General features: G+C 45.6%; 1 protein-coding gene across 1 annotated transcript in view; it reads left to right on the top strand.

Annotated features, from left to right (window-relative positions):
- Nucleotides 1-24,348, top strand: part of LOC309529566 (uncharacterized protein) — a 123,630-nt gene that overhangs the window by 35,936 nt on the left and 63,346 nt on the right. The window contains exons 2-6 of the mRNA XM_082217924.1: nt 11,624-11,713; nt 12,264-12,380; nt 16,542-16,658; nt 18,056-18,172; nt 18,999-19,115. Of these exons, the coding sequence (XP_082074050.1) occupies nt 11,624-11,713; nt 12,264-12,380; nt 16,542-16,658; nt 18,056-18,172; nt 18,999-19,115 (558 nt within the window). The remainder of the gene's footprint in view (nt 1-11,623; nt 11,714-12,263; nt 12,381-16,541; nt 16,659-18,055; nt 18,173-18,998; nt 19,116-24,348) is intronic.

Genomic DNA, 24,348 nt, shown 5'->3' with positions numbered 1-24,348 from the left:
TTTCTCTAAATCAGGGATATCCCTGAAAAATAGGGACACTTGGAGGGTTTGGGGTAGGACTAGATGTTATTTTGAGCCCTTCAAACTCTACAATTCTATGATCCTCTTGCATCATCTGAATGTGAGGAATCTGACTTTGGGGCCATCAACAATAGTTCTCTTGTTTCTTTGATGCAGATAAACCACCAACAATGCCCGAGTGCGATAGCCTGGGAGGGTTCTGCCAAGAGGATCTCAGCAAACCCTGCCCGTCTGGTCGGAATCTTCCGAGTTACTGTGGCGTCGATACACAGTGCTGTGCTCTTGAGGGATACCCATGAGCAGCCCACCTCCATGGTTGTAGACATCCAATGGCTATGCCAGATCTTCTCAATCTTTGCTTGTGGAAGTGGAGCAGATCTGCACATGTGTGAAAGCAGACAATGAAATAAATGCTCAGATGAATGCTCAGATGAATAAACACAAAATAATTTCACAATGTTGAAATTGAATGTGTATTTTTTTTGTTTTCTTTTTTAAAAGTGTCTACTGCTAAATATGACCCAACTCTGATGAAAGAACATCTTATCTGCTCAAGATCCCTCTTGACTGAAGTCCTCATCAAGTAGTCCCAGGAGCAGATAATTGCAGCCAGTGCTTTTCATGCACACAGGTTATGGGAACATGGGCAGGAGAGGCTGAACTCAACCCAGACCGGAGCCATGACTGAATTGAAGCTGATTTTTAAGGAGCCATTGCCTTGTGGGTGACCACAAATAATTGAGGGTGGCATTTAGTGCTATTGAAGTTAATGGGCATGGCTGCATTAGGTTTATTTCTTTCCATGGGTCTACTCTGAGTAGGACTCAGAGGGTTTTTTTGAGGGGTGGGAATTTCTGTGAATGAGAGAAGGGACTCGGAGAGGTTCCAGGGAGTGGGTGGAGGAACTGAAGAACCAGGAAGGGCTATTGCTGCCTAGTGATCAAGATCCCAGGGTCAATCATCATCTGGGTCTTTCATTCTTTTCAACTTTCATTCATACACATTAATTCATAATTGTCAGGAACTGGGCAGAGGAGAAATGGTGGAGATCGCCACCCCAACTTGACCCTTCCAGGGAGGAGGAAGTGGAAGACAGTTTAGATTTACAACAGAGTCTTGAGGGAGGTCACAACTCAGAGGCGGGGGGGGAGTTGGGAAATAATGGGAGAGGAGGAGAAGGAGGAAGCAGCAGGAAGAGATCACGTTGGCAAAAGACAGAACTCTTCTCTCGTTATGGAATAGCTTAGGATGAGTTAAGAGAAAAGGGCCTGGAGGGTTCAGATGCTGAGTTACTGGAAAAAACTGTTTGCAGCTTTCCCCACCCAGATGAGCAAATGTTTTTTTTTCAACATCTCTTTGGCAGAGGAACACTATAAGTAAAGAGAACCTCCTTGTTCCATCCAAACTCGACTTCCTTCTGCCTTAGAGCATCTTCCCTTGGGCAAAGATCTGAGAGACAACTCCAGCCATGAGGTTCCTCTACCTGAGCTTTGCTCTAGTCTTCATCCTCTTCCACGTTGTTGCAGGTAAGAGGACAGCTCAAGCTCGGGCGTGGGGATGGGGGAGTATCAGGTTCAAACTGCAGGTGTTTCTGCAAAGTGCTGGGTTTCCCCCCGCCAGAGACTCTGGAGATCTGCTGCCTCTCTGTGTAGACAATTCTGAACTACTGTGACTGGATATAACAGAGCTACGTATCCTATCTGGCTGCCAAAATAGTGAAGAAGAAAAGTGTATCATAATAAAACTGAATATGAATAAATGACTTTTGCGAAAGTATCAATGTTCAGGCTACAGACTGAGGCACACTCCAGGTTCCATCGTGGTCATTTATATTGTTCAGGCAGGTAGCCGTGTTGGTCTGACACAGTTGAAATATCACCTTAGAGACCATCTAAGTTTGTTCTGGGTATAAGCTTTTGTGTGCATGCACACTTCTTCAGATACAGATATATTGTTGTGAGTTTGGAGGGGTTAGTGTGCATGATGTCCAAGTCCCATCTAAATCCTGGATTCAACAAGGGTAAACATATAATGGAGGATTTCATTGTTGAACTAGCCAGACAAGCGTCTTTGTGAGAAAATGGCCACCATATTTGGCACCTAAAACCCAATGAGTATAACCCAGGCATGTCCAAAGTCCGTTTCAGGGGCCTGACCCAGCCTGCTGATCAATTTATTGATCAGCATAATAAAAGTTCAACAACTCCGGAGGCTTGAGGGAGGTCACAGCTCAGAGGCAGATGGGGGGGGGATTGGGAAATGATGGGAGATGAGGAGGAGGAGGAAGCACTGGGGGGGGCAACAGCTGATGGACATAGTGTTTTTAGAAAGCATTCCTGACCCCCCCCCCCCTCTCTCAGAACCTGTTGAGCCTTGAAAGTCTGAGAGCAAAGAGATCAAAGACAGAGGGCAGGTAGCAGCACCTGTAGAAGTGATGAATGAGGACGTGGGAGAAACGGGGGTAGAGGGTGGAGATTTACTCGGGAGAACGGCATTATCCAAGAGGCTGGCTTCTATAGCCTCTCTCTGTAATGACTGAATTATAAAAGGACGGTAAGAAACATTTCCTTGTGTTTGTACGTTCCCGGCAACCGGCTGGGGGTTGCTGGCAACAGCCTGACAATAACAAGACAATGTATAATCACAGATGCCAATCAAAATAAAATACAAGTAGAAAAAGATATCTAGAATTAAACACTAGGACCACATTTCCATACAAATTCCAAACACAAATAATAATATCGAAAGGTTCTGAGTAACAAGAATAGCTTTATACTCTCCTATGCCTTCGTACTTCAGTAACTTCTAAAAAGACTTCATTTCTTGGCAAAGGCATTTCCTTGTTGTCTGCCCTCTCTTATTCTCACCATGTACGGCCCAGATTTTAGTTATTCATTCCCTCATGGTTGTTGTTCTCATTTCTTCCCCGGATTTTGGAAGAGGGTTCTGGCAGCAGTTAAGAGGTGTTGCTGCTTCAATATGTTTCTGTATATGCTGGAAGCCACCCAGAGTGGCTGTGGCAACCCAGTAAGGTGAGTGGGGCCCAAATAACGAAATTATTATCGTTATTATTTTTATCATTATGATGTAATGGAACAATGGAGCAAAAAAGGAAGAGGACATGCAAGCCCAGCAGGTGGCTATCCCCGAAGCCTTTGGGGTGCAGCGGGACCTTGTGACGTGCTCCAAAGGCTTCGGGTTCCTTTTGCTGAAGCCGGGAGAGCAAGAGTCTTCTGGCTTCAGCAGAGAGGGAGAGCTATGCAGCGAAGCGGAAGGAGAAATGGAAGGGGCACTGTTTCTCCTGCAGTTTTGCTGAAGGGGCACTAAGCAGAGAGAGGGAGAATTATTTTTTTCCTGTTCTCCCCCTACTATGGTCCGGTGCGTCCTATAGTGCGAAAAATGTGGTGAATGGTGTTTCTGTGCACTGCTCTGGTTTGCCAGAAGCGGCTTAGTCATGCTGCCAACATGACCCGGAAGCTGTACACCGGCTCCCTTGGCCAGTAAAGCGAGATGAGCGTCGCAACCCCAGAGTCATCCATGACTGGACCTCACCTTTACCTTTAATGGAAGGGGAGAAAAATTAGCAGATAAAGTACTCAAAGACCCAGATAGGTGGCCTCTATGTCAGCCTTCATTCCATTTTTTCCGAAGGTTTCAAAACCTGTCAGTCAGAATTACAGCTGTTCTAAACCTCAGAAATAATTTCCCATTTGTGTCCTCCCCTGATATTCACAAGGGTTTCCCACCCACAAAATTACAAACTGGTGCAAAAATGTGGTGAACAGATCTCAATGCTGAAGTGAGAGAAACCAAAATAGATGGATTAGTCTGAGCTACAAAGCAGTTTCCCAGATTTCTGGCAGAGGGATTGAACCTGAGACCTTCTGCATGCACTACAGCCCCCCACCCCCTGAGTTTGAGCTTCCCTCTTACCTGCAACAATGTGGAAGAGGATGCAGACCAGAGCAAAGCTCAGGAAAAGGAACCTCATGGCTGCAGTTTCCCCTGAGATCTTTGCCAAAGGGAAAGCACTCTAAGGCAGAAGGAAGTTGGATGAAGCAAGGAAGTTCTCTTTGACGTGCCAAAAAGATGCTGAAACACACTTTTGCACTCCTGAGTGGGAAATGCTGCAAACAGGTATTTCCTGCAACTGTCAACATCTGAAACCTCCAGGCTCCTTTTCTCTTAACTCATCCTAGGCAATTTATTTGTCTTGGACACCATCCCAAGATTTACCTGCAGGATAACCTTTTTCAAGTCAACAAGTCCCTGTGTGGAAAGGCACGTCATCTACTGTATCCCAGCAATAACAAGTCCTTCAGCAGAAACACACCACAATTCCTCCTTCCCAGCAAGAGCTATTCCTGGTGGAGGAAGGAACTTCATCTGCTCCTTCCCAGAAAAATGACACTGCTTCCCCTGCTCCTCAACAACAGGATCAGGTCCCTCAGCTGAAGGGCATCACTACTGTTTTCACACGTATTGAATCACAGATCACATTATTCAGTTAGATGCTGGGAACAAGTCTTCTTAGAATCATAGAATGATAGAATTGCAGAGTTGGAAGGGACCCCAAGTCATCCACACCAAGCCCTGCAATGCAGGAATCTCCGCCAAAGCATCCATGATAGGTAGACATCCAACCTCTGCTTAAAAACCTCCAAGTCAATTGTCAGGAAAGGTTCGAGACCAGCGAGACCAACAGTTTGAAAAAGACTGGAGCAATTTTATTATGTATTTGAAAGAACATTGTAAACATTTAACAACACTAACAGGACTGATTTAAAGGTTTGCTAGTCAAAAGGAGAAGAATATTTACAATTATAAGGGTTATGAAAATAAAAAGAAAGGTACAGTGGTACCTTGGATTAAGTACTTAATTCGTTCCAGAGGTCCGTACTTAACCTGAAACTGTTCTTTACTTGACGCACCACTTTAGCTAATGGGGCCTCCCGCTGCCACCGTGCTGCCAGAGCATGATTTCTGTTCTCATCCTGAAGCAAAGTTCTTAACCCGAGGTACTATTTCTGGGTTAGCGGAGTCTGTAACCTGAAGCGTATGTAACCTGAAGCATATGTAGCCTGAGGTACTGCTGTAGATAGGGGGAATGAGAAATGCGGGTGAAACTACAAACTGAAGTTAGAAAGTCAGGTTGGAGGGATGGAGGGAGCTCAATGACTTGAGAGAGTCAAAATATAGGTGATGATAAGAAATGTAAAAACTGTATGGTGGGGTTTTTTAAAAATAAAAATGCCAGTAAATATTATACATAAAAATAAAAACCTCCAAGTCCACAGGCTGCTGAGGGAGATTGTTCCACAGTTGAACAGCTCTTAATGTCAAATAGTTTTTTCCATATGTTTAGTTGGAATCTCCTTCCTTGTAACTTGAATCAATTGCTTTGAGTCCTACGCTCCAGAGCAGGAGAAAATGAGCTATCACATCTCCTCTCAGTCTCCTCTTTTCCAAGCTGAACAGAATAAAAATTTGCTCATGCCACATTGAATTTATTTTATTGATCAGAAATACATTGGAAATTATTATTGTTCCAGGTTTGCAGTTTTCAGGAGCCAATTTGTTCGGCTACTAGGCCATTCGAGATACAGTGGTACCTCTGGTTATATACTTAATTTGTTCCGGAGGTCCGTTCTTAACCTGAAACCGTTCTTAACCTGAGGTACCAATTTAGCTAATGGGGCTTCCTGCTGCCACCGCCATGAGATTTCCGTTCTCATCCGGAGGTAAAGTTCTTAACCCAAGGTACTATTTCCTGGTTAGCAGAGTCTGTCACCCGAAGCGTTTGTAACCTGAGGTGTTTGTAACCCGAGGTGCCACTGTGGTTCCAAGCTGAACACATTCCACCTTTTCACCATTATAACATCAAGATCCTTAGTGTCATCATCGTCACAATCGCCCTCTTCAAACAACTGCAGGCGTTCAGCTTCCGAACCCTTGACCGCTTTGGGCTCCTCAGTCTCAGTCTCAGCCTGTGATGCATTGTCCTAGGTTTCAATGCCTCTGCTGGAGATTTCCCATCATCTCAACACTGCTGTTTCACTAAAGAGTGCTCTGCACAAACAAACAACTCCTCGCAGCGCTTAGAATCGTAGAATCATAGAATCATAGAGTTGGAAGAGACCACAAGGGCCATCGAGTCCAACCCCCTGCCAAGCAGGAAACACCATCAGAGCACTCCTGACATATGGTTGTCAAGCCTCTGCTTAAAGACCTCCAAAGAAGGAGACTCCACCACACTCCTTGGCAGCAAATTCCACTGCCGAACAGCTCTTACTGTCAGGAAGTTCTTCCTAATGTTTAGGTGGAATCTTCTTTCTTGTAGTTTGGATCCATTGCTCCGTGTCCGCTTGTCTGGAGCAGCAGAAAACAACCTTTCTCCCTCCTCTTAATTTATAACAGAACACAACTACTTTATAATATGATCATGGAACCCCCCAAAATATAAAACAATGCAGCTGCATAAGAACCTGAATCAGGTCCAACATAGAATTATTAATGAGCCTTTACCATATGGACCTTAAGTATGTATAGAAACTCAATGAGAGGCCTGAGCTTGCTTTTGCTAGGTAATCTCACTTATATGAAGAAGAAGAAGAAGAAGAAGAAGAAGAAGAAGAAGAAGAAGAGGAGGAGGAGGAGGAGGAGGAGTTTGGATTTGATATCCCGCCTTTCACTCCCCTTCAGGAGTCTCAAATCGGCTAACAATCTCCTTTCCCTTCCTCCCCCACAACAAACACTCTGTGAGGTGAGTGGGGCTGAGAGACTTCACAGAAGTGTGACTGGCCTAAGGTCACCCAGCAGCTGCAATTTGTGACAAACAAGCTCTCATCTCATCAACGCAAAGGAGCCTTTCTCTTTTCTGATTTTGATGCTATACTACACTGAAATATCTAAATGTTTCTTTCCTTGTACTTGAATCTCACAGCCACACAACCCATGCTTTCCTGACCCACCATTCCTTTGAGAACCACTGATATAGATGTTAAATGGCAAAGGGGGCAGAATCTGTTGCTCACCTTGTGATCTACTGCAAGTGAAAGGTGGCCAGGTACATTTGAGTGTATCTGTTGGGCAGAGATAGCCTGCTTTTGAGCTCAGAAACCAACCTCACACATTTCTACAGTTCAGGCCTTACAAAGTGCAAGAACTTGAAACGGTCAACCCTGAATCTTATTCCCTTCTGGTCATTGGTTTTTGGGCTTCCCTGGTACAGAGACAAATTATTGGTCCAACGCATCCTCAAGGATCTAGATCGTTAAACTGCTCCAGGTGCTTAAACCTGTCCTCTAGGTGAGTATTGCAGCCTCTCCATTTGCAACAACCCTAGACAGCCAGTGCGAGAGAGAAATCCTGCTACATCTTCCAGTCCCTAAAACCCACTGCTCCACACACCCATCAGAAGAAAAGAGCCATGCTGTTCTGCAGCAGCCATCCTAGATGATCCTTTGATGGAAGCAATGCAGGAAAGATGGAGCTCCTAATGGACCTCTCCACCAGACTGTCTCTTAGGGAGAGATAGGAAGCAGGGCTCAAGGCTTCTGCTTTTGCTGGAGGCCAAGCGGAATCAGGCAGCTCCTGGTCCTGAACTGGGTCAGCTGACCATGATTGTCTAGAAATTGGCAGGGAGTTCTGTTTTTTGTTTTCCTCTTCCCTTCCTGTCCTTTTCCGCTTGTGTGCCATGTTTGGTTTTTTTAGTTTTTTGGTTTTTAAATTGTACATAAGCCACTCTGGGAGCCTTTTGGCTGAAAAACAGAGTACAATTAATCAAAACAATTTTAAAAATGTTTCTACTAACAGGTTTCTTCACACATTTTTGGGGTGCTGGGTGTTTTTTATAGATTTGTTGTTCTTCTTGTTTATATTTTTGGAAAGATAGGATCAAGTCATTAATTTATGTGGTTGCTTGGGGGAGAATGGGGTCATAAAATGTACATAAAACTACATGCAACACAAAAACAAGCATGCTAAGCAAAATGCTTATTGTCTAGAAATTGGTAAGGAGATCTGGTTTTCGTTTTTCATCTTCCTTTCCTGTCCATTTCTGCTTGTGTGCCATGTTTGGTTTTGTTTTTTAAATTGTATGTAAGCAACTCTGGGGGCCTTTTGACTGAAAAGCAGAGTACAACTGATATAAAGAATTTAAACAATGTTTAAATTCTACCAACAGGTTTCTCCTCTCATCTTCTGGTTGTTGTTCTTGTTTGTGTTTATAACTTATGAATGATGGGATAAAGTAAAAATTTATGCTTGTTGTGGGTGGGGAGCATCTAATGGGGGCAATGGACATAAAACTATATGTATCACAATAACAAGCATGTTAAGCAAAATGCATCTAAAAATGTGAAGACCAGGAGAAAAGCACACTGAAACGTTTCTTTCTTGGTAGGTATGGCAACTGCAGTCGAACTGAACAGTCCAACCCAAAGAGGTTGCATCAACCTGCACTATGGCCAAGCTGTTACCCGAAATGCCATTTCCTTTCTATCCAGGAGCCATGAAGTTGGGAGATGACGGGAAATCTGTTAACTGATACGGAAAGAGAACAGGATGAGAAAGATTGTTCTGCAGATAAATCTTGGGATGGTCTGCAAGATGAATCAATTGCCTAGGATGAGTTAAGAAAAAATGGCCTGGACGGTTCAGATGCTGACAGCTGCAGGAAATACCTGCTTGCAGCATTTCCCACTCAGATGCTCAAATGTATGTTTCAGCATCTTTTTGGAACAACAACACTATAAATAAGGAGAACCTCCTTGTTCCATCCAAACTCCTCTTCCTTCTGCCTTAGAGTGCCTTCCCTTTGGCAGAGATCTCAGAAGAAACTGAAGCCATGAGGTTCCTTTACCTGAGCTTTGCTCTGGTCTTCATCTTCTTCCATGTTGTTGCGGGTAAGAGGGCACAGGGAGGGAGTAGCTGCTGGAAATGCAGAAGGTCTCAGCTTCAATCCCAGGTATCACAGATCCATGCCACTTTCAATTTGTTTGTTTAGACATTTCTCTCCCAACTTTCCCCAAGGAACTCAAGGCAATATCCATCTTTTTCTCCCATGAGCCCATCTCTCCCAGGTCTTAGACTAATACCACGCTGGTGCCGTTGCCCTTAGTTCCTTAGTCACCACTACCTAAAAGGCCCTCTGTCTGCTTTGCTGTAACCTGGACTCTTCCAATGAAGGAACCGCCAGAAGGTTATTGGAAAAACGCCAGCCCGGGAGCAGTGCCAGCATCCCAGGCACCCGGGGCATTTCTCTGGAGGTCACTCTCTGGCTGGAATCCCTCTCAGTCGAGAAAAACCATTGATAAGCGACCCCTCCCTCCTGAGAGGAGCACGCTAGCAATCTTCTGGCAATCCATAACAGAAGAAAGAGGACAGTCCATAGTCTAACTGCTACTTTATTAAGACTGTACAAAAGCATCCAAAAAGGTGCAGAGGAGGAGGAAAGCAAACTGAAACGTTTCTTTCTTGGTAGGTATGGAAACTGCAGTTGAACTGAACAGTCCAACCAAAAGAGGTTGCATCAAACTGCACTATGGCCAAGCTGTTACCCAAAATTCCACTTCCTTTCTATCCAGGTGCCATGAAGTTGGGAGCAGCTTTTTGTGAGATGAAGGGAAATCTGTTAATTGATATGGAAAGAGAACAGGATGAGAAAGATTGTTCTGCAGATAAATCTTGGGATGGTCTGTAAGATGAATAAATTGCCTAGGGTGGGTTAAGAAAAAATGGCCTGGATGGTTCAGATGCTGACAGCTGCAAGAAATACCTGCTTGCAGACACATTGGCAACACTACTGGGGAGATTGCAGAAAATACCATTCTCAGAGAGGGCACAAATGGCAAGGTATTTCTGAAGCTCAGAACAGCTGTAATTCTGATTAGCAGATGTTAAAAGCAAAGGGGAAGCTTCAGTAGAATGGAATGAAGGCTGACTCAGTCACCTGTTATGTGGGACTGTGGGTGCATTATCTGCTATTTTTTCTCCCCTTCCATTAGCAACCTGTAAAATTTAGGTTTCAGCTGTGCTGAAAAGATCCCAGGAGCAGTAATAATAATAAACACAATTTTATTATTCATACCCCACCCAACTGGCTGGTGCAGCTGAGTGTCAGCCCCCTTACAAGGTTCAGAAATCAGCTGGAGTGTTTGCGTGCTGAGGTCCCCAAAACACCCCTACCCCAATAACTCACACATCACACATAATTTTTTGCTTAAGGTTTTTGGCATAATTTTGGCCACAACTTTATTAAAATACAAATTGTGAGTGGTTGCTTAGGCATTGGTTATGACTAGCTGTCCCCGTCCCCGCCTTGGGGGACAGCACTGACTCCCAGATTCCAGCGAGAGCCAGTGTGGAGGAACAAGATCAGGGATAACTGGAGCTGTGACACAGACCCTCAGCTTCTCCCCGCATGCTCCCAGGAGCTTACGCGCCCCGCACCCGATTCCAGGGGTTTGGACGAGAGGATGGTAAGCCCCTGAATTCCTTTAACGGCATTCCCATGCAGCAGCAGCATTGGAGGGGCAGGCACAGCCAATCCATACCCCTCCACCAACTAATTTAAACCAATGCCCAACCGCCAACCTTACAAGTTGTGACGATTTGCTACGCAGTAGGCAAAAACCAAATAGCACACACTAATCAGCCAAAAGGAAAAATACCTACCAGGCCCCCGCACCAATGCGGATGACTCCATGACAGGCATAGCAAAGTCAAAGCACAAGCCCAATCAAGGCAGGGCGGGTGGGTGATCTGGTGCCCACAGCGAAAGAGAAAGGAACATGCTGTGAGCCTTGTTTAAATAACCTCTGTTCCCACCCCTAAATTGGCAACATCAAATTTACCCCAGTAACACCAACCACCAATCTGATCCAAGCCCCTTCAATCTATCCTGCCTGGCAACTATGGGGCCCTTTGCTCGGCCCCATCCACAACACTTGCTCTCCTTTAATGAAAACACGCTTTGCAGAGAAGGAGGACCAATCTGACCCTTGCTAATGTTGGCCAATGAAATAGTAGTTAGCAGGTTGCGAGGCAGCAGAAGCCTTTAAAAGTTGGTCATCCCATTAAATACGCAGGGTTCTAGTTTGGCAAAAAAGTAGTTGGCAACCATTTTACCCCCTTCAAACAAATTTATTTCCCATCTTTTTTACACAAGGCAACTTGGCTGTGAACTTTTAGGAGGAACTTGCCAATTCCCAGCAGCTACAAACTGTGTCAATGGAGAAATTACAGGGGTCTCCTGTGGCAGCAACGGAACCTGCTGCAGGGATAAGTGATTTACATTGAGTTCTTTTTGCAAAAGAGATAAATATGCAGTAAATATATATATATATAAACAAAAAGGTAAAGGTAAAGGACCCCTGACAGTTAAGTCCAGTCGTGAAAAAGTCTGGGGTTGGGTGTTCAGCTCACTTTACTGGCTGAGGGAGCCCTTGTCTGTCTGCAGACAGTTTTTCCAGGTCATGTGGCCAGCATGACTAAGCTGCTTCTGGCAAAACCAGAGTAGCACACGGAAACGCTGGTTACCTTCCTGCTGCAGCAGTACCTATTTATCTACTTGCACTTTGACATGCTTCCAAACTGCTAGGTGGGCAGGAGCTGGGACCGAGCAAGGGGAACTCAACCCTTCGTGGGGATTCGAATGACAACCTTCCGGATGGCAAGCCCGTAGTGACCGGTAAGATGCCCCCCAAATCAACCATTCTATGTAACATTGATGATGTTGACCGGAGCATCAGTCAAATCAGGACTTCCCATGCCTGACAATCCAAATCTGTAAAACTCCACCATGAGGTCAGCAGCTGGCCTCAGGTTAACCACGCTTTCACTCTCAGCCTCGATCTCCCCATCGGTATTATGGGACATAATAATACATAATAATACTGACTTGCTGTTACAGTAGGCTTTCAATATTTATTTACTCATTGCATTTATATCCCACCTTTTTCTCCACGGAGTTCAAGATGCCTTCTGTGGACCTTCCTAATTTAATCCTCACGACGTCCCAGAGAGGCAGAGTGAGTGACTGGCCCAAGACCACCCAGGGAGCCACATGATGAGGCTAGATTTGAAGGCTGGTCTCCCATTTCCTTGTCTAGGAACTCAGGCTACCACCTTGAAAGTGCTCTTCCAATGCTCAAAACAAAATGCCCATGAAATTAATGTTTCTGTTTTGTACACGAAGTCCTCTCAAATAATGACAATTTACTCCCCTCTCTTTTGCACAGGTTCTTCTCCATTGTGTAGAGTCTTGGGAGGATATTGCCAGGCCCCAAGGACTGTGAACTGTCCCTTTGGAGAGAATACATTGGTCTTCTGTGGCCCTAATGCACGCTGCTGTAGGAGTAAGTGATACCCATGAGTTGGTGGTCCCACTCACTTGCGAAAGTTCATTCATTTTCAATCCTGATTTCCTGTTTCTTGTTTCACAGGAGGAAGCAGAAGCAGGGCTTTCCTTGTGCTAGGAAATAGTCACGGATCAGTTTATGGATCAGAGTAGCTGATGATACACACAGGGCATATTAACTCTATATTTAGAAGCACAAAGTTAGATTCAGTTCTGATGCAGCACCTCTAGGTTCTGCATCTTCTTTTAAGAATTAGGGCCTCAAGGTTTTCATCTGTCCACAGGGAATTTTGATACTGCCGGTGTTCATATGGATGCAAACTGTGCAGGCTGCACTTGCTATGGCCATGAAAACTGGCAGTTCTGATCTAACTCTCCAAAATTTTAAGATAGTGCTCAGTAAGTGAAGATGAGTCAGTTGTCTGCTGCTGCTGAAAGAACGCAAGTGTGATTTGGTCACAAAGAGTACCACTTAATCCTCACCAGACCTCACCTGAAGTGGAAGAATACACCATAAAATACAGCAGAATAGGAGCTAGAAACCTTATGGTCCCAAAGGACCTGAACCAGGGGTGCATCCATCACCAAGGAATACTAGGAAGGCCAAGATGGTGATAGAAATTTCTGTATTTTAGAAATCTTTGAGAAATAAATACCGTATTTTTCGCCCCATAAGACGCACCGGCCCATAAGACGCACCTAGATTTTAGGGGGGGGAAATAAAGGGAAAAAAATTTATTTCTCCCCCAGGTGCGCTGCGCTACACCAGGAGCTTGGGGCGTGCGGAGCTCAGCGCGCCCCAAGCTTCGGCGTGCCGGCAAGGTCTCCGCTAGCGTGGGAGAGCCGGGCGCCTCTCCCAGGGCTAGCGGACCCCTGCACTAATCCAGAAGCTTGGGGCAAGCTGAGGTCAGCGCGCCCCAAGCTTCTGCGTGCCGGCAAGCAGTCCACTGCCGCCCCAAGCCTCGCGCACCCGGCAGGAGGTCCCGCCGGGTGCGCGAGGCTTGGGGCGGCAGCGGACTGCTTGCACGCACCTAGAAGCTTGGGGCGTGCTGAGCTCAGCGAGCCCCAAGCTTCTGCATGCCGGCAAGCAGTCCGCTGCCGCCCCAAGCCTCCCGCACCGGGCAGGAGGTCCCGCCGGGTGCGCGAGGCTTGGGACGGCAGCGGACTGCTTGCGTGCACCTAGAAGCTTGGGGCGTGCTGAGCTCAGCGCGCCCCAAGCTTCTAGGTGCGCGCAAGCAGTCCGCTGCCGCCCCAAGCCTCGCGCACCCGGTGGGACCTCCTACCGGGTGCGCGAGGCTTGCAGACACTCGCACAAAGCAGGGGGAGCCCTCCAGAGGGCTCCCCGTGCTTCGGGCGACAGGCTGCCGCCCCAAGCCTCGCGCACCCGGTGGGACCTCCTGCCGGGCGCAAGAGGCTTGCAGGCATTCACCCCATAAGACGCACCCCGATTTCCCCTTCATTTTTGGAGGGGAAAAAGTGCGTCTTATGGGGCGAAAAATACGGTAGTTTTCTCATCTCCAGCAACTGCAATCTGAGGATGGAGATGAGAAATAATTTCATAGATCCATTCTTGTCTGTGGGCAGTTCTGAACCCAGATTTTAAGAAGGCAAACTACTGATTTGAGTGTCTCCCAAGGCAGTTGAAATTTAAACCTCCGAAAACTTGTTTTTGTTTTGTTTTTGCAATAGAGAAAAAGACGCAGGAAATGAATGAATGAATGAATGAATGAGGTCCCGCCAAACTCGACCATACTATGTAAAATTGATGATGTTGACCGGAGCATCAGTCAAATCAGGACTTCCCATGCCTGACAATGTAGTCCAGTGAGATTCCACCATGAACTCCACAGCTGGCTTTTTAGCAAACCACGCTTTCATTCTGAGCCTCGATCTCAGGGTGCATTATCTGCTATTTTTTCTCCCCTTCCATTAGCAACCTGTAAAATTTAGGTTTCAGCTGTGCTGAAAAGATCCCAGGAGCAGTAATAATAATAAACACAGTTTTATTATTCATACCCCACCCAACTGTCTGGGTGCAGCTGAGTGTCAGCCCCCTTACAAGGTCCAGAAATCAGCTGGAGTGCTTGCGTGCTGAGGTCCCCAAAACACCCCTACCCCAATAACTCACACATCACACATAATTTTTTGTTTAAGGTTTTTGGCCACAACTTTATTAAAATACAAATTGTGAGTGGTTGCTTAGGCATTGGTTATGACTAGCTGTCCCCCCCCCCCCGCCTTGGGGGACAGCACTGACTCCCGGATTCAAGCGAGAGCCAGTGTGGAGGAACAAGATCAGGGATAACTGGAGCTGCGACACAGACCCTCAGCTTCTCCCCGCATGCTCCCAGGAGCTTACGCGGCCCGCACCCGATTCCAGGGGTTTGGACGAGAGGATGGTAAGCCCCTGAATTCCTTTAACGGCATTCCCATGCAGCAGCAGCATTGGAGGGGCAGGCACAGCCAATCCATACCCCTCCACCAACCAATTTGAACCAATGCCTAACCACCAACCTTACAAGTTGTGACGATTTGCTACGCAGTAGGCAAAAACCAATTGGCACACACTAATCAGCCAAAAGGAAAAAATCCTACCAGGCCCCCGCACCAATGCGGATGACCCCATGACAGGCATAGCAAAGTCTAAGCACAAGCCCAATCAAGGCAGGGCGGGTGGGTGATCTGGTGCCCACAGCGAAAGAGAAAGGAACATGCTGTGAGCCTTGTTTAAATAACCTCTGTTCCCACCCCTAAATTGGCAACATCAAATTTACCCCAGTAACACCAACCACCAATCCGATCCAAGCCCCTTCAATCTATCCTGCCTGGCAACCATGGGGTGCTTTGCTCGGCCCCATCCACAACACGTGCTCTCCTTTAATGAAAACACGCTTTGCAGAGAAGGAGGACCAATCTGACCCTTGCTAATGTTGGCCAATGAAATAGTAGTTAGCAGGTTGCGAGGCAGCAGAAGCCTTTAAAAGTTGGTCATCCCATTAAATACGCAGGGTTCTAGTTTGGCAAAAAAGTAGTTGGCAACCATTTTGCCCCCTTCAAACAAATTTATTTCCCATCTTTTTTACACAAGGCAACTTGGCTGTGAACTTTTAGGAGGAACTTGCCAATTCCCAGCAGCTACAAACTGTGTCAATGGAGAAATTACAGGGGTCTCCTGTGGCAGCAACGGAACCTGCTGCAGGGATAAGTGATTTACATTGAGTTCTTTTTGCAAAAGAGATAAATATGCAGTAAATATATATATATATAAACAAAAAGGTAAAGGTAAAGGACCCCTGACAGTTAAGTCCAGTCGTGAAAAAGTCTGGGGTTGGTGTTCAGCTCACTTTACTGGCTGAGGGAGCCCTTGTCTGTCTGCAGACAGTTTTTCCAGGTCATGTGGCCAGCATGACTAAGCTGCTTCTGGCAAAACCAGAGTAGCACACGGAAACGCTGGTTACCTTCCTGCTGCAGCAGTACCTATTTATCTACTTGCACTTTGACATGCTTCCAAACTGCTAGGTGGGCAGGAGCTGGGACCGAGCAAGGGGAACTCAACCCATCGTGGGGATTCGAATGACAACCTTCCGGATGGCAAGCCCGTAGCGACCGGTAAGATGCCCCCCAAATCAACCATTCTATGTAACATTGATGATGTTGACCGGAGCATCAGTCAAATCAGGACTTCCCATGCCTGACAATCCAAATCTGTAAAACTCCACCATGAGGTCAGCAGCTGGCCTCAGGTTAACCACGCTTTCACTCTCAGCCTCGATCTCCCCATCGGTATTATGGGACATAATAATACATAATAATACTGACTTGCTGTTACAGTAGGCTTTCAATATTTATTTACTCATTGCATTTATATCCCACCTTTTTCTCCATGGAGGTCAAGGTGGCTTCTATGGCTCTTTCTAATTTAATCCTCACAACATCCCTGCGAGGCAGAGTGAGTGACTGGCCCAAGACCACCCAGGGAGCCACATGATGAGGCTAGATTTGAAGGCTGGTCTCCCATTTCCTTGTCTAGGAACTCAGGCTACCACCTTGAAAGTGCTCTTCCAATGCTCAAAACAAAATGCCCATGAAATTAATGTTTCTGTTTTGTACACGAAGTCCTCTCAAATAATGACAATTTACTCCCCTCTCTTTTGCACAGGTTCTTCTCCATTGTGTAGAGTCTTGGGAGGATATTGCCAGGCCCCAAGGACTGTGAACTGTCCCTTTGGAGAGAATACATTGGTCTTCTGTGGCCCTAATGCACGCTGCTGTAGGAGTAAGTGATACCCATGAGTTGGTGGTCCCACTCACTTGCGAACGTTTGTTCATTTTCAATCCTGATTTCCTGTTTCTTGTTTCACAGGAGGAAGCAGAAGCAGGGCTTTCCTTGTGCTAGGAAATAGTCACGGATCAGTTTATGGATCAGAGTAGCTGATGATACACAAAGGGCATATTAACTCTATATTTAGAAGCACAAAGTTAGATTCAGTTCTGATGCAGCACCTCTAGGTTCTGCATCTTCTTTTAAGAATTAGGGCCTCAAGGTTTTCATCTGTCCACAGGGAATTTTGATACTGCCGGTGTTCATATGGATGCAAACTGTGCAGGCTGCACTTGCTATGGCCATGAAAACTGGCAGTTCTGATCTAACTCCAAAATTTTAAGATAGTGCTCAGTAAGTGAAGATGAGTCAGTTGTCTGCTGCTGCTGAAAGAACGCAAGTGTGATTTGGTCACAAAGAGTACCACTTAATCCTCACCAGACCTCACCTGAAGTGGAAGAATACACCATAAAATACAGCAGAATAGGAGCTAGAAACCTTATGGTCCCAAAGGACCTGAACCAGGGGTGCATCCATCACCAAGGAATACTAGGAAGGCCAAGGTGGTGATAGAAATTTCTGTATTTTAGAAATCTTTGAGAAATAAATAGTTTTCTCATCTCCAGCAACTGCAATCTGAGGATGGAGATGAGAAATAATTTCATAGATCCATTCTTGTCTGTGGGCAGTTCTGAACCCAGATTTTAAGAAGGCAAACTACTGATTTGAGTGTCTCCCAAGGCAGTTGAAATTTAAACCACTGAAAACTTGTTTTTGTTTTGTTTTTGCAATAGAGAAAAAGACGCAGGAAATGAATGAATGAATGAATGAGGTCCCTCCAAACTCGACCATACTATGTAAAATTGATGATGTTGACCGGAGCATCAGTCAAATCAGGACTTCCCATGCCTGACAATGTAGTCCAGTGAGATTCCACCATGAACTCTACAGCTGGCTTTTTAGCAAACCACGCTTTCACTCTGAGCCTCGATCTCTCCATCAGTATTATGGGACATAATAATACTGACTTGCTGTTACAGAAGGCTTTGAATATTTATTTACTCCTTGCATTTATATCCCACCTTTTTCTCCATGGAGCTCAAGTTGCCTTCTGTGGTTCTTCCTAATTTAATCCTCACAACAACCCTGAGAGGCCCAAGGCCACTCTGTGAACTTATGATGAGGCTGGATTTGAAGGCTGGTCTCCCATTTCCTGGTCCAGGACCTTAGGCTCCCATATTTGGAAGTGCTATTCCAATACTCAAAACAAAATATCAGTCAAATGAATGTTTATGTTTTGCACAAGGAGTTCTCTCAAATAATGAAAATCTACTTCCCTCTCTTTTGCACAGATGAACCTACATTCTGTACAGTCTTGGGAGGAGTTTGCCAGGCCCCAAGGACTGTGAACTGTACTTTTGGAGCGATTAGAACCGTCTCCTGTGGCCCTAATGCACGCTGCTGTAGGAGTAAGTGATACCCAGGATTGGTCCCACTCACATGTGAATGTTTGCTCATTTTTCATCCTGATTTCCTGATCTACACTCTGCATCTTCAATGGAGGAAGCAGGGCTATGTTTGTGCTAAAGGAAATAATCACTGATCAGTTTCTGTATCAGAGTAGCTGGTAATATGCTCAGGGCATATTAATTCTATTTTTAGAAGTAAAAAGTTGGATTCAGTCTTGATGCAGCACTTCTAGGTTCTGCGTCTTCTTTTAAGCAACAAAGATTCCCACTTCATTCTGCACTCACCAGAACTCACCTGAAGTACAAAAATAATGTTGACTGGAGCATCAGTGAAATCAGGACTTCCCATGCCTGACAATCCAAGTCTGTGAGACTCCACCATGAGCTCACCAGCTGGCCTATGGATAACCACACTTTCACTATCAGCCTCAATCTCCCCATCGGCATTATGGGACATTGTAATACTGACTTGCTGTTACAGAAGGGCTTTGAATATTTGCTTGTTTGTTTGTTGCATTTATGTCCCACCTTTTCCCCCGTGGAGCTCAAAGTGGCTTCTGTGGTTCTTCCTAATTTAATTCTCACAACAACCTTGCAAGGGAGATTAGGCTGAGATTGAGTGACTGTCCCAAGGCCACTCTGTAAGCCTCATGATGAGGCTGGACTTGAAGGCTGGTCTCCCATTTCCTAGTCCAGGACCTCAGGCTCTCATACTTGGAAGTGCTCTTCCAATGCTCAAAACAAAACACCCGTCAAATTAACGTTTCTCTATTGCACAAGGAGTTCTCTCAAATCATGAAAATCAACTTCCCTCTCTTTTGCACAGATGGACCCCCATTGTGTAGATTCTCGGGAGGTTTTTGCCAGGCCCCAAGGACTGCGAACTGTACCTTTGGAGAGATTACAAACGCCTCCTGTGGTTCTAATGAACGCTGCTGCAGGAGTAAGTGATACCCATGAGTTGGTCCCACTCACGTGTGAATGTTTGCTCATTTTTAATCCTGATTTCCTGATCTACACTCTGCATCTTCACTGGAGGAAGCAGAAGCAGGGCTTTGTTTGTGCTAAAGGAAATAGTGGTCAATCACTTTATAAATCAGGACATATTAACCCTATTTTTAGATGTCTAAATTTGGATTCAGTTTTGATGCAGCACTTCTAGGTTCTGCATCTTCTTTTAAGCATTAGAGCCTCAAGGTTTTCCTCTGTGCACAGGGAATTTTGATCCCACAGATGTTCATATGGGTACAAACTGTGCAGGCTGCACTTCCCATGGGCAGTAAAAACTGGCAGCTCTGATCTAATTTTCCAAAATGTTAAGACAACCCTCAGTAAATGAGGATGAGCCAGCCGTCTGCTGCTGCTGCAAGAACGCATATGTGATTTGGCAACAAAGAGTCCCACTTCATTCTGCACTCACCATTCCTCACCTGAAGTACCAAAATACATCACAATATCCAGTAGTAGAACCGGAGCTGGAAACCTGATGGTCCCTAAGGACCTGAACCAGGGGAGGAATTCTTGAATGCCAACAATGTTGATAGTTACAGATAGGTAGCTGTGTTGGTCTGCCGTAGTCAAAAGAAAATTAATAAAATCATTCCAGTAGCACGTTAGAGACCAACTAAGTTTGTTAATGGTATGAGCTTTCATGTGCATGCACACTTCTTCAGATACACACAATGGTGAAACAGTGGTACCTCAGGTTAAATACTTAATTCGTTCCAGAGGTCCGTTTTTAACCAGAAACTGTTCTTAACCTGAAGCACCACTTTAGCTAATGGGGCCTCCCACTGCTATCGCGCAGCCGGAGTATGATTTCTGTTCTCATCCTGAAGCAAAGTTTTTAAGCTGAGGAACTATTTCTGGGTTAGCGGAGTCTGTAACCTGAAGCATATGGAACCTGAAGCATATGTAACCCAAGGTACCACTGTAGTTAATTCTGCCTTTTAGAAATACTGGAGAAATGAATTGAAAAGCAACTGCAATCTGAGGCTGGAGATGAGAAATAATTTAATAGATCTATTCTAGCCTATGGCCAGTTCTGAACCCACGTTTTAAAAAGGAAAACGACTGATTTGACTGTCTCCTAAGTCAACTGACTGGAAGGGTACAAGATTTGAAAGCTGTTTGTTTTGAAGAACATTGGAGGAGCTCAGCATGTTTAGCCTGGAGAAGAGAAGGTTAATTTGAGGGAGAGACATGATTGCAGACTCTAAATATTTGCACGGCTGCCATGTGGAAGTTGTTCCAGAGGGCAGGACTAGAACCAAAGGGGTGGAAATGACAGAGAAGCAGGTTTTGAGGGACAATCTGTGAGGGATCTTGTTATTGAAGATCCTGCATTGAACAAGGGTTGGAGTAGTTGATTTCCAGATCATTTTTGGCTCTCCATCCACCTGTTCACTCACTGAACTTTCTGCTAATAAATCACTTTTTAGTAGGATTATTTTCTTCTCCAAATCTTCTTTTCTTTTCTAAAAAACCACACAAACTAATTTTTATTTAGGACGTTTTATTTATTACTTCAATTTTTATCCTGCTCTTCTTCCCAAAGGAGACTTGGGAACAGATATCTCTAATCATTTCATATAGAACTATTCATATTAAACTATTTTTTAATTATGTTATTTATTTCACTTATTTACGACCCTTCATCAAAAGATTCCAGGGTGGTTCACGAGTGTCAGGGGTTCAGGAGCAGAGGCGAGGGCAAGGGAGGAAACAGAGAGCGAGGGGGAGGAGGCAGAAGAAAGGATGAGTGATGACGACGACCCGAGATCTCCGAGTCTTTCCAGTGAATCAGAAGATTCACAAAAAGGAGCACCGGTGGCCAGGGCAAGGGGGGAGACTAGGGGGACACCCCAGGAAGATAGAGCCAGAGGGGACTCAGAGGGGAGCAGTTGGAAATCGGGACCAGCGTCACCGCCAGAGAGTAGGAAAGAGGAAGAGCGCCAGGGATCAAGCGCTGGCAGCTCGCAACAGGAGGGAGGGCACGAGTCAGGAGTGGCCACACCTTCATCGGGGAGCGAAGTGACGGTTAGACGGAAAGTGGAAGGTTGGGCGCGCGCGCCAAGTTCAAATGCACAGGAAGGTGGCGCAGTTGGCAGCCCGGAAAGGGAGCCAGGTCCTAAAGCCCGGCGCAAGGAGACAGGAGAGTCAGGGGGGTCAGCGTCAGAAGAATCCCGGAAGGAAGAGACCCAGGGGGGCAGAGGGACCCAGAGGAGAACTGTCAGGCGGAAAAGGTGGAGCAGGGCTAGGATATTAAGTTGGTGCGCAAGGGGCGGAGACTCAGACGGAGCTTCGCTGATCTAAGCATAAGACGTAGGGTTGCACGCAGCAGCTCGAGAATGGAGACTGTAACTCAATAAAGACTTTTATTTAACCATCGCTGGCTAGCGTGATCCTCTGTGAGCTAGGATCTGGAAGTAACCCTGACAACGAGATAAACACAAAAGATAAAATCACAGAACTATAAGGACAAAAAATTGAAAAGCAATTTTTGTTGCATGCCTTTTCTGATTATAAATTTAAGAGCAGGGGCTGTTTTCTCTTCTTTTTTACAAATTGCTGCCTGTAACTCCCGGTGAACTGTTACTTTGTTTTTGTTGTTTATTTTTTGCAAAAGAGATCAAAATACAGTAGATAAATAAGGACCCTCTTAAGGTCCCTCTAAATACACCCATTCTGTCAAAAAATCGTGTGATTGACCAGCGCTTCAGTCAAATTAAGACTTTCCTCTCCATGCCTGTCCATCTAAATCACTGACCATCTTGCTGTCCACAACAAGGAGTCTGTTGGGTTCTGTGCTATAGTAAGTCTAGGGAAAATTGGGGCAAAAGGAGACAAGGTGCAGGCTGCCCTCTGAGGAATACAGCTCTAAAGCTGCTCCATCATGGAACAAGCTGAATTGGGGGGTTATGTTGTAGCAGCAGCAGCCGAATAGAAAAACAGTGTGGTGTAGGAGTTAGAGTGCTGGAGGAGGACCTGGCAGATCAGGGTTCTAGTCCCCACGTGGCCAAGAAGCTCACCTTGGGTCAGTCACTGCAACTCAGCCTAATCTACTTAACAGGGTGGTTGTGAAGATAAAATGGAGATGAGAGAATTATATGTGCCATTGAGTTCCTTGGAAGAAAGGTGCAATATAAATATCAGAATAAAAGATAAAATAATAGTTAGCACCACCTTTCCTGCAAGATGCTGTGTCAATTTGAGGGTCCAGCCTTTGCCATCACCTCCTACAGCATTGGAGTGTGGGATCCTCAGGTCTCCCTGCGTTTTCGTGTGGTTGAGTCCTCAAAGTCAGCGGCTGCCAGTGGCCCATCCAGGATGGGTCAGAGGATGTCAGCACTGATGTTCCTCTGAGAGCTCTTCTGGGGCTGGGCCTGCATGTCCTCTTCCTTTCTGCTACAGAGTCCTTAAATGTTCCATTGAGTCCTTCCAACACTACAATTCTATGATCCTCCCTCATCTCCTGAAGGTGAGCAATCCGACTCCAAGCTCATGAAAGTGCGATCGATTACAGATTTCCTTCTTTCTTTTATTCAGGATAATCATCAGTGTATGAGGAAATGGAGGGTTCTGCCAGGAGGGAATCATCAAATGCTGCCCGTCTGGTCTAACTCTTCCAGCTTCCTGTGGCTTCAATGCACAATGCTGTTGCCATCAATGACATCAGTGAGCAGCCCACATCCATAGGTGTGAAAGCCTGATTGCTATGCTGATTCGTCTGGATCTTTGCTTGTGGAAGTGGTCCTGATCAATCCATTTGTGAAGCAAGCAATGAAACAAAGATCAGTCTGTTCAGATGATCATCTAATTAAACGCATATTAACCTGCAAATTCAAAATTGTATTTTTTTCATTTTTTGAAAAAGGATCTATGACTAAATATGACCCTCCTCTGGTGGAAGTGCATAATATCTGCCCCAAATTCCTCTTGACTGAAGTTCTCATCCCCGAGTCCCAGGAGCAGATAACTGCAGCCTATGCTTTTCATGCACCCAGGCAGAGCTTGGGTTTCGCTGCCCAGATGGTTATGTGAACACGGGTGGGATAGGCTGAACTCAACCCAGACTGGAGCCATGACCTAAATGGAGCTGATTATTCAGGAGCCACTGCCTTATGGGTGCCCATAGGTCACTGAGAGTGGTATTTAATGCTGCTAAATGCACATCAGGTTTATTGATTTCTATGGGTGTACTCTGAGTAGGACTCGGAATTTTCTGGAATTTTGAGAAGGAAAGAAGGAACTCAGAGAGGTGCCAGGGAGAGAGTGTAGACTAAAGAGTCGGGAAGGGCTATTGCTGCCTAGTGATCAAGATCCCAGATTCAGTCATTGATCTGGGTCTTTCTTTTCAACTTTAATTTACATACATTAATTCATAACATAGCCAAGTATAATTGCAGATGCCAATTAAAATAAAATACAAGAAGAAAAGGATATCTAAAGGTCCACAACATACATGAACACAGATCCATGCCACTTTCAATTTGTTTGTTTACACATTTCTCTCCCAACTTTCCTCAAGGAACTCAAGGCGATGTACATCGTTTACTCCTGTGAGCCCATGTTTCCCAGGTCTTAGACTAATACCACGCTGGTGCCGTTGCCCTTAGTTCCTTAGTCACCACTACCTAAAAGGCCCTCTGCCTGCTTCCCTGTAACCTCGCCTCTCTCAATGAAGGAAATGCCAGAAGGTCCTTTGAGCTGGACCTCCGTTTCCGGGCTCAATGATGAGGGTAGATATGCTCCTTCAGGTATACTTCCACAATGGGATCATTGATTGGTTAGGAAGACTCCAGGGAGGAGAAAGAAATCAGCAGTGAAAAGGAGAAACAATGTTAGGAAACCAGGTTGGGGCAGGGGGCGCTGAAATCGACTGAGGAAAGAGTATCTTTTTGTGGGGGGGAGGTAGTGTTGGTGGCTACCTTGAGTGGGCTCAGCTCATACTCATGCTGCTTATAATTTCCTCCCCCTCTCCCTTTGGCTTCAACCCACGCAGAATAAACCAGGGCTTGTGGGAATTGCAGTTCATGGATGATGGGAATTGTAGTCCAACAACAATCGAAGGGTCACAGATCCACTATGCCTAATGTCAAGTCAAGATTGCTTAACCATCAAGAGTTCTGATTCAACTGGGACATCCCGGAATTACAGAAGCTATCCCAGTTTCT

This window comes from Podarcis vaucheri (assembly GCF_965113315.1).
Source record: "Podarcis vaucheri genome assembly, chromosome: 3".
Classification (NCBI taxonomy): domain Eukaryota; kingdom Metazoa; phylum Chordata; class Lepidosauria; order Squamata; family Lacertidae; genus Podarcis; species Podarcis vaucheri.
This window is presented reverse-complemented; position numbering and strand designations above follow the sequence as displayed.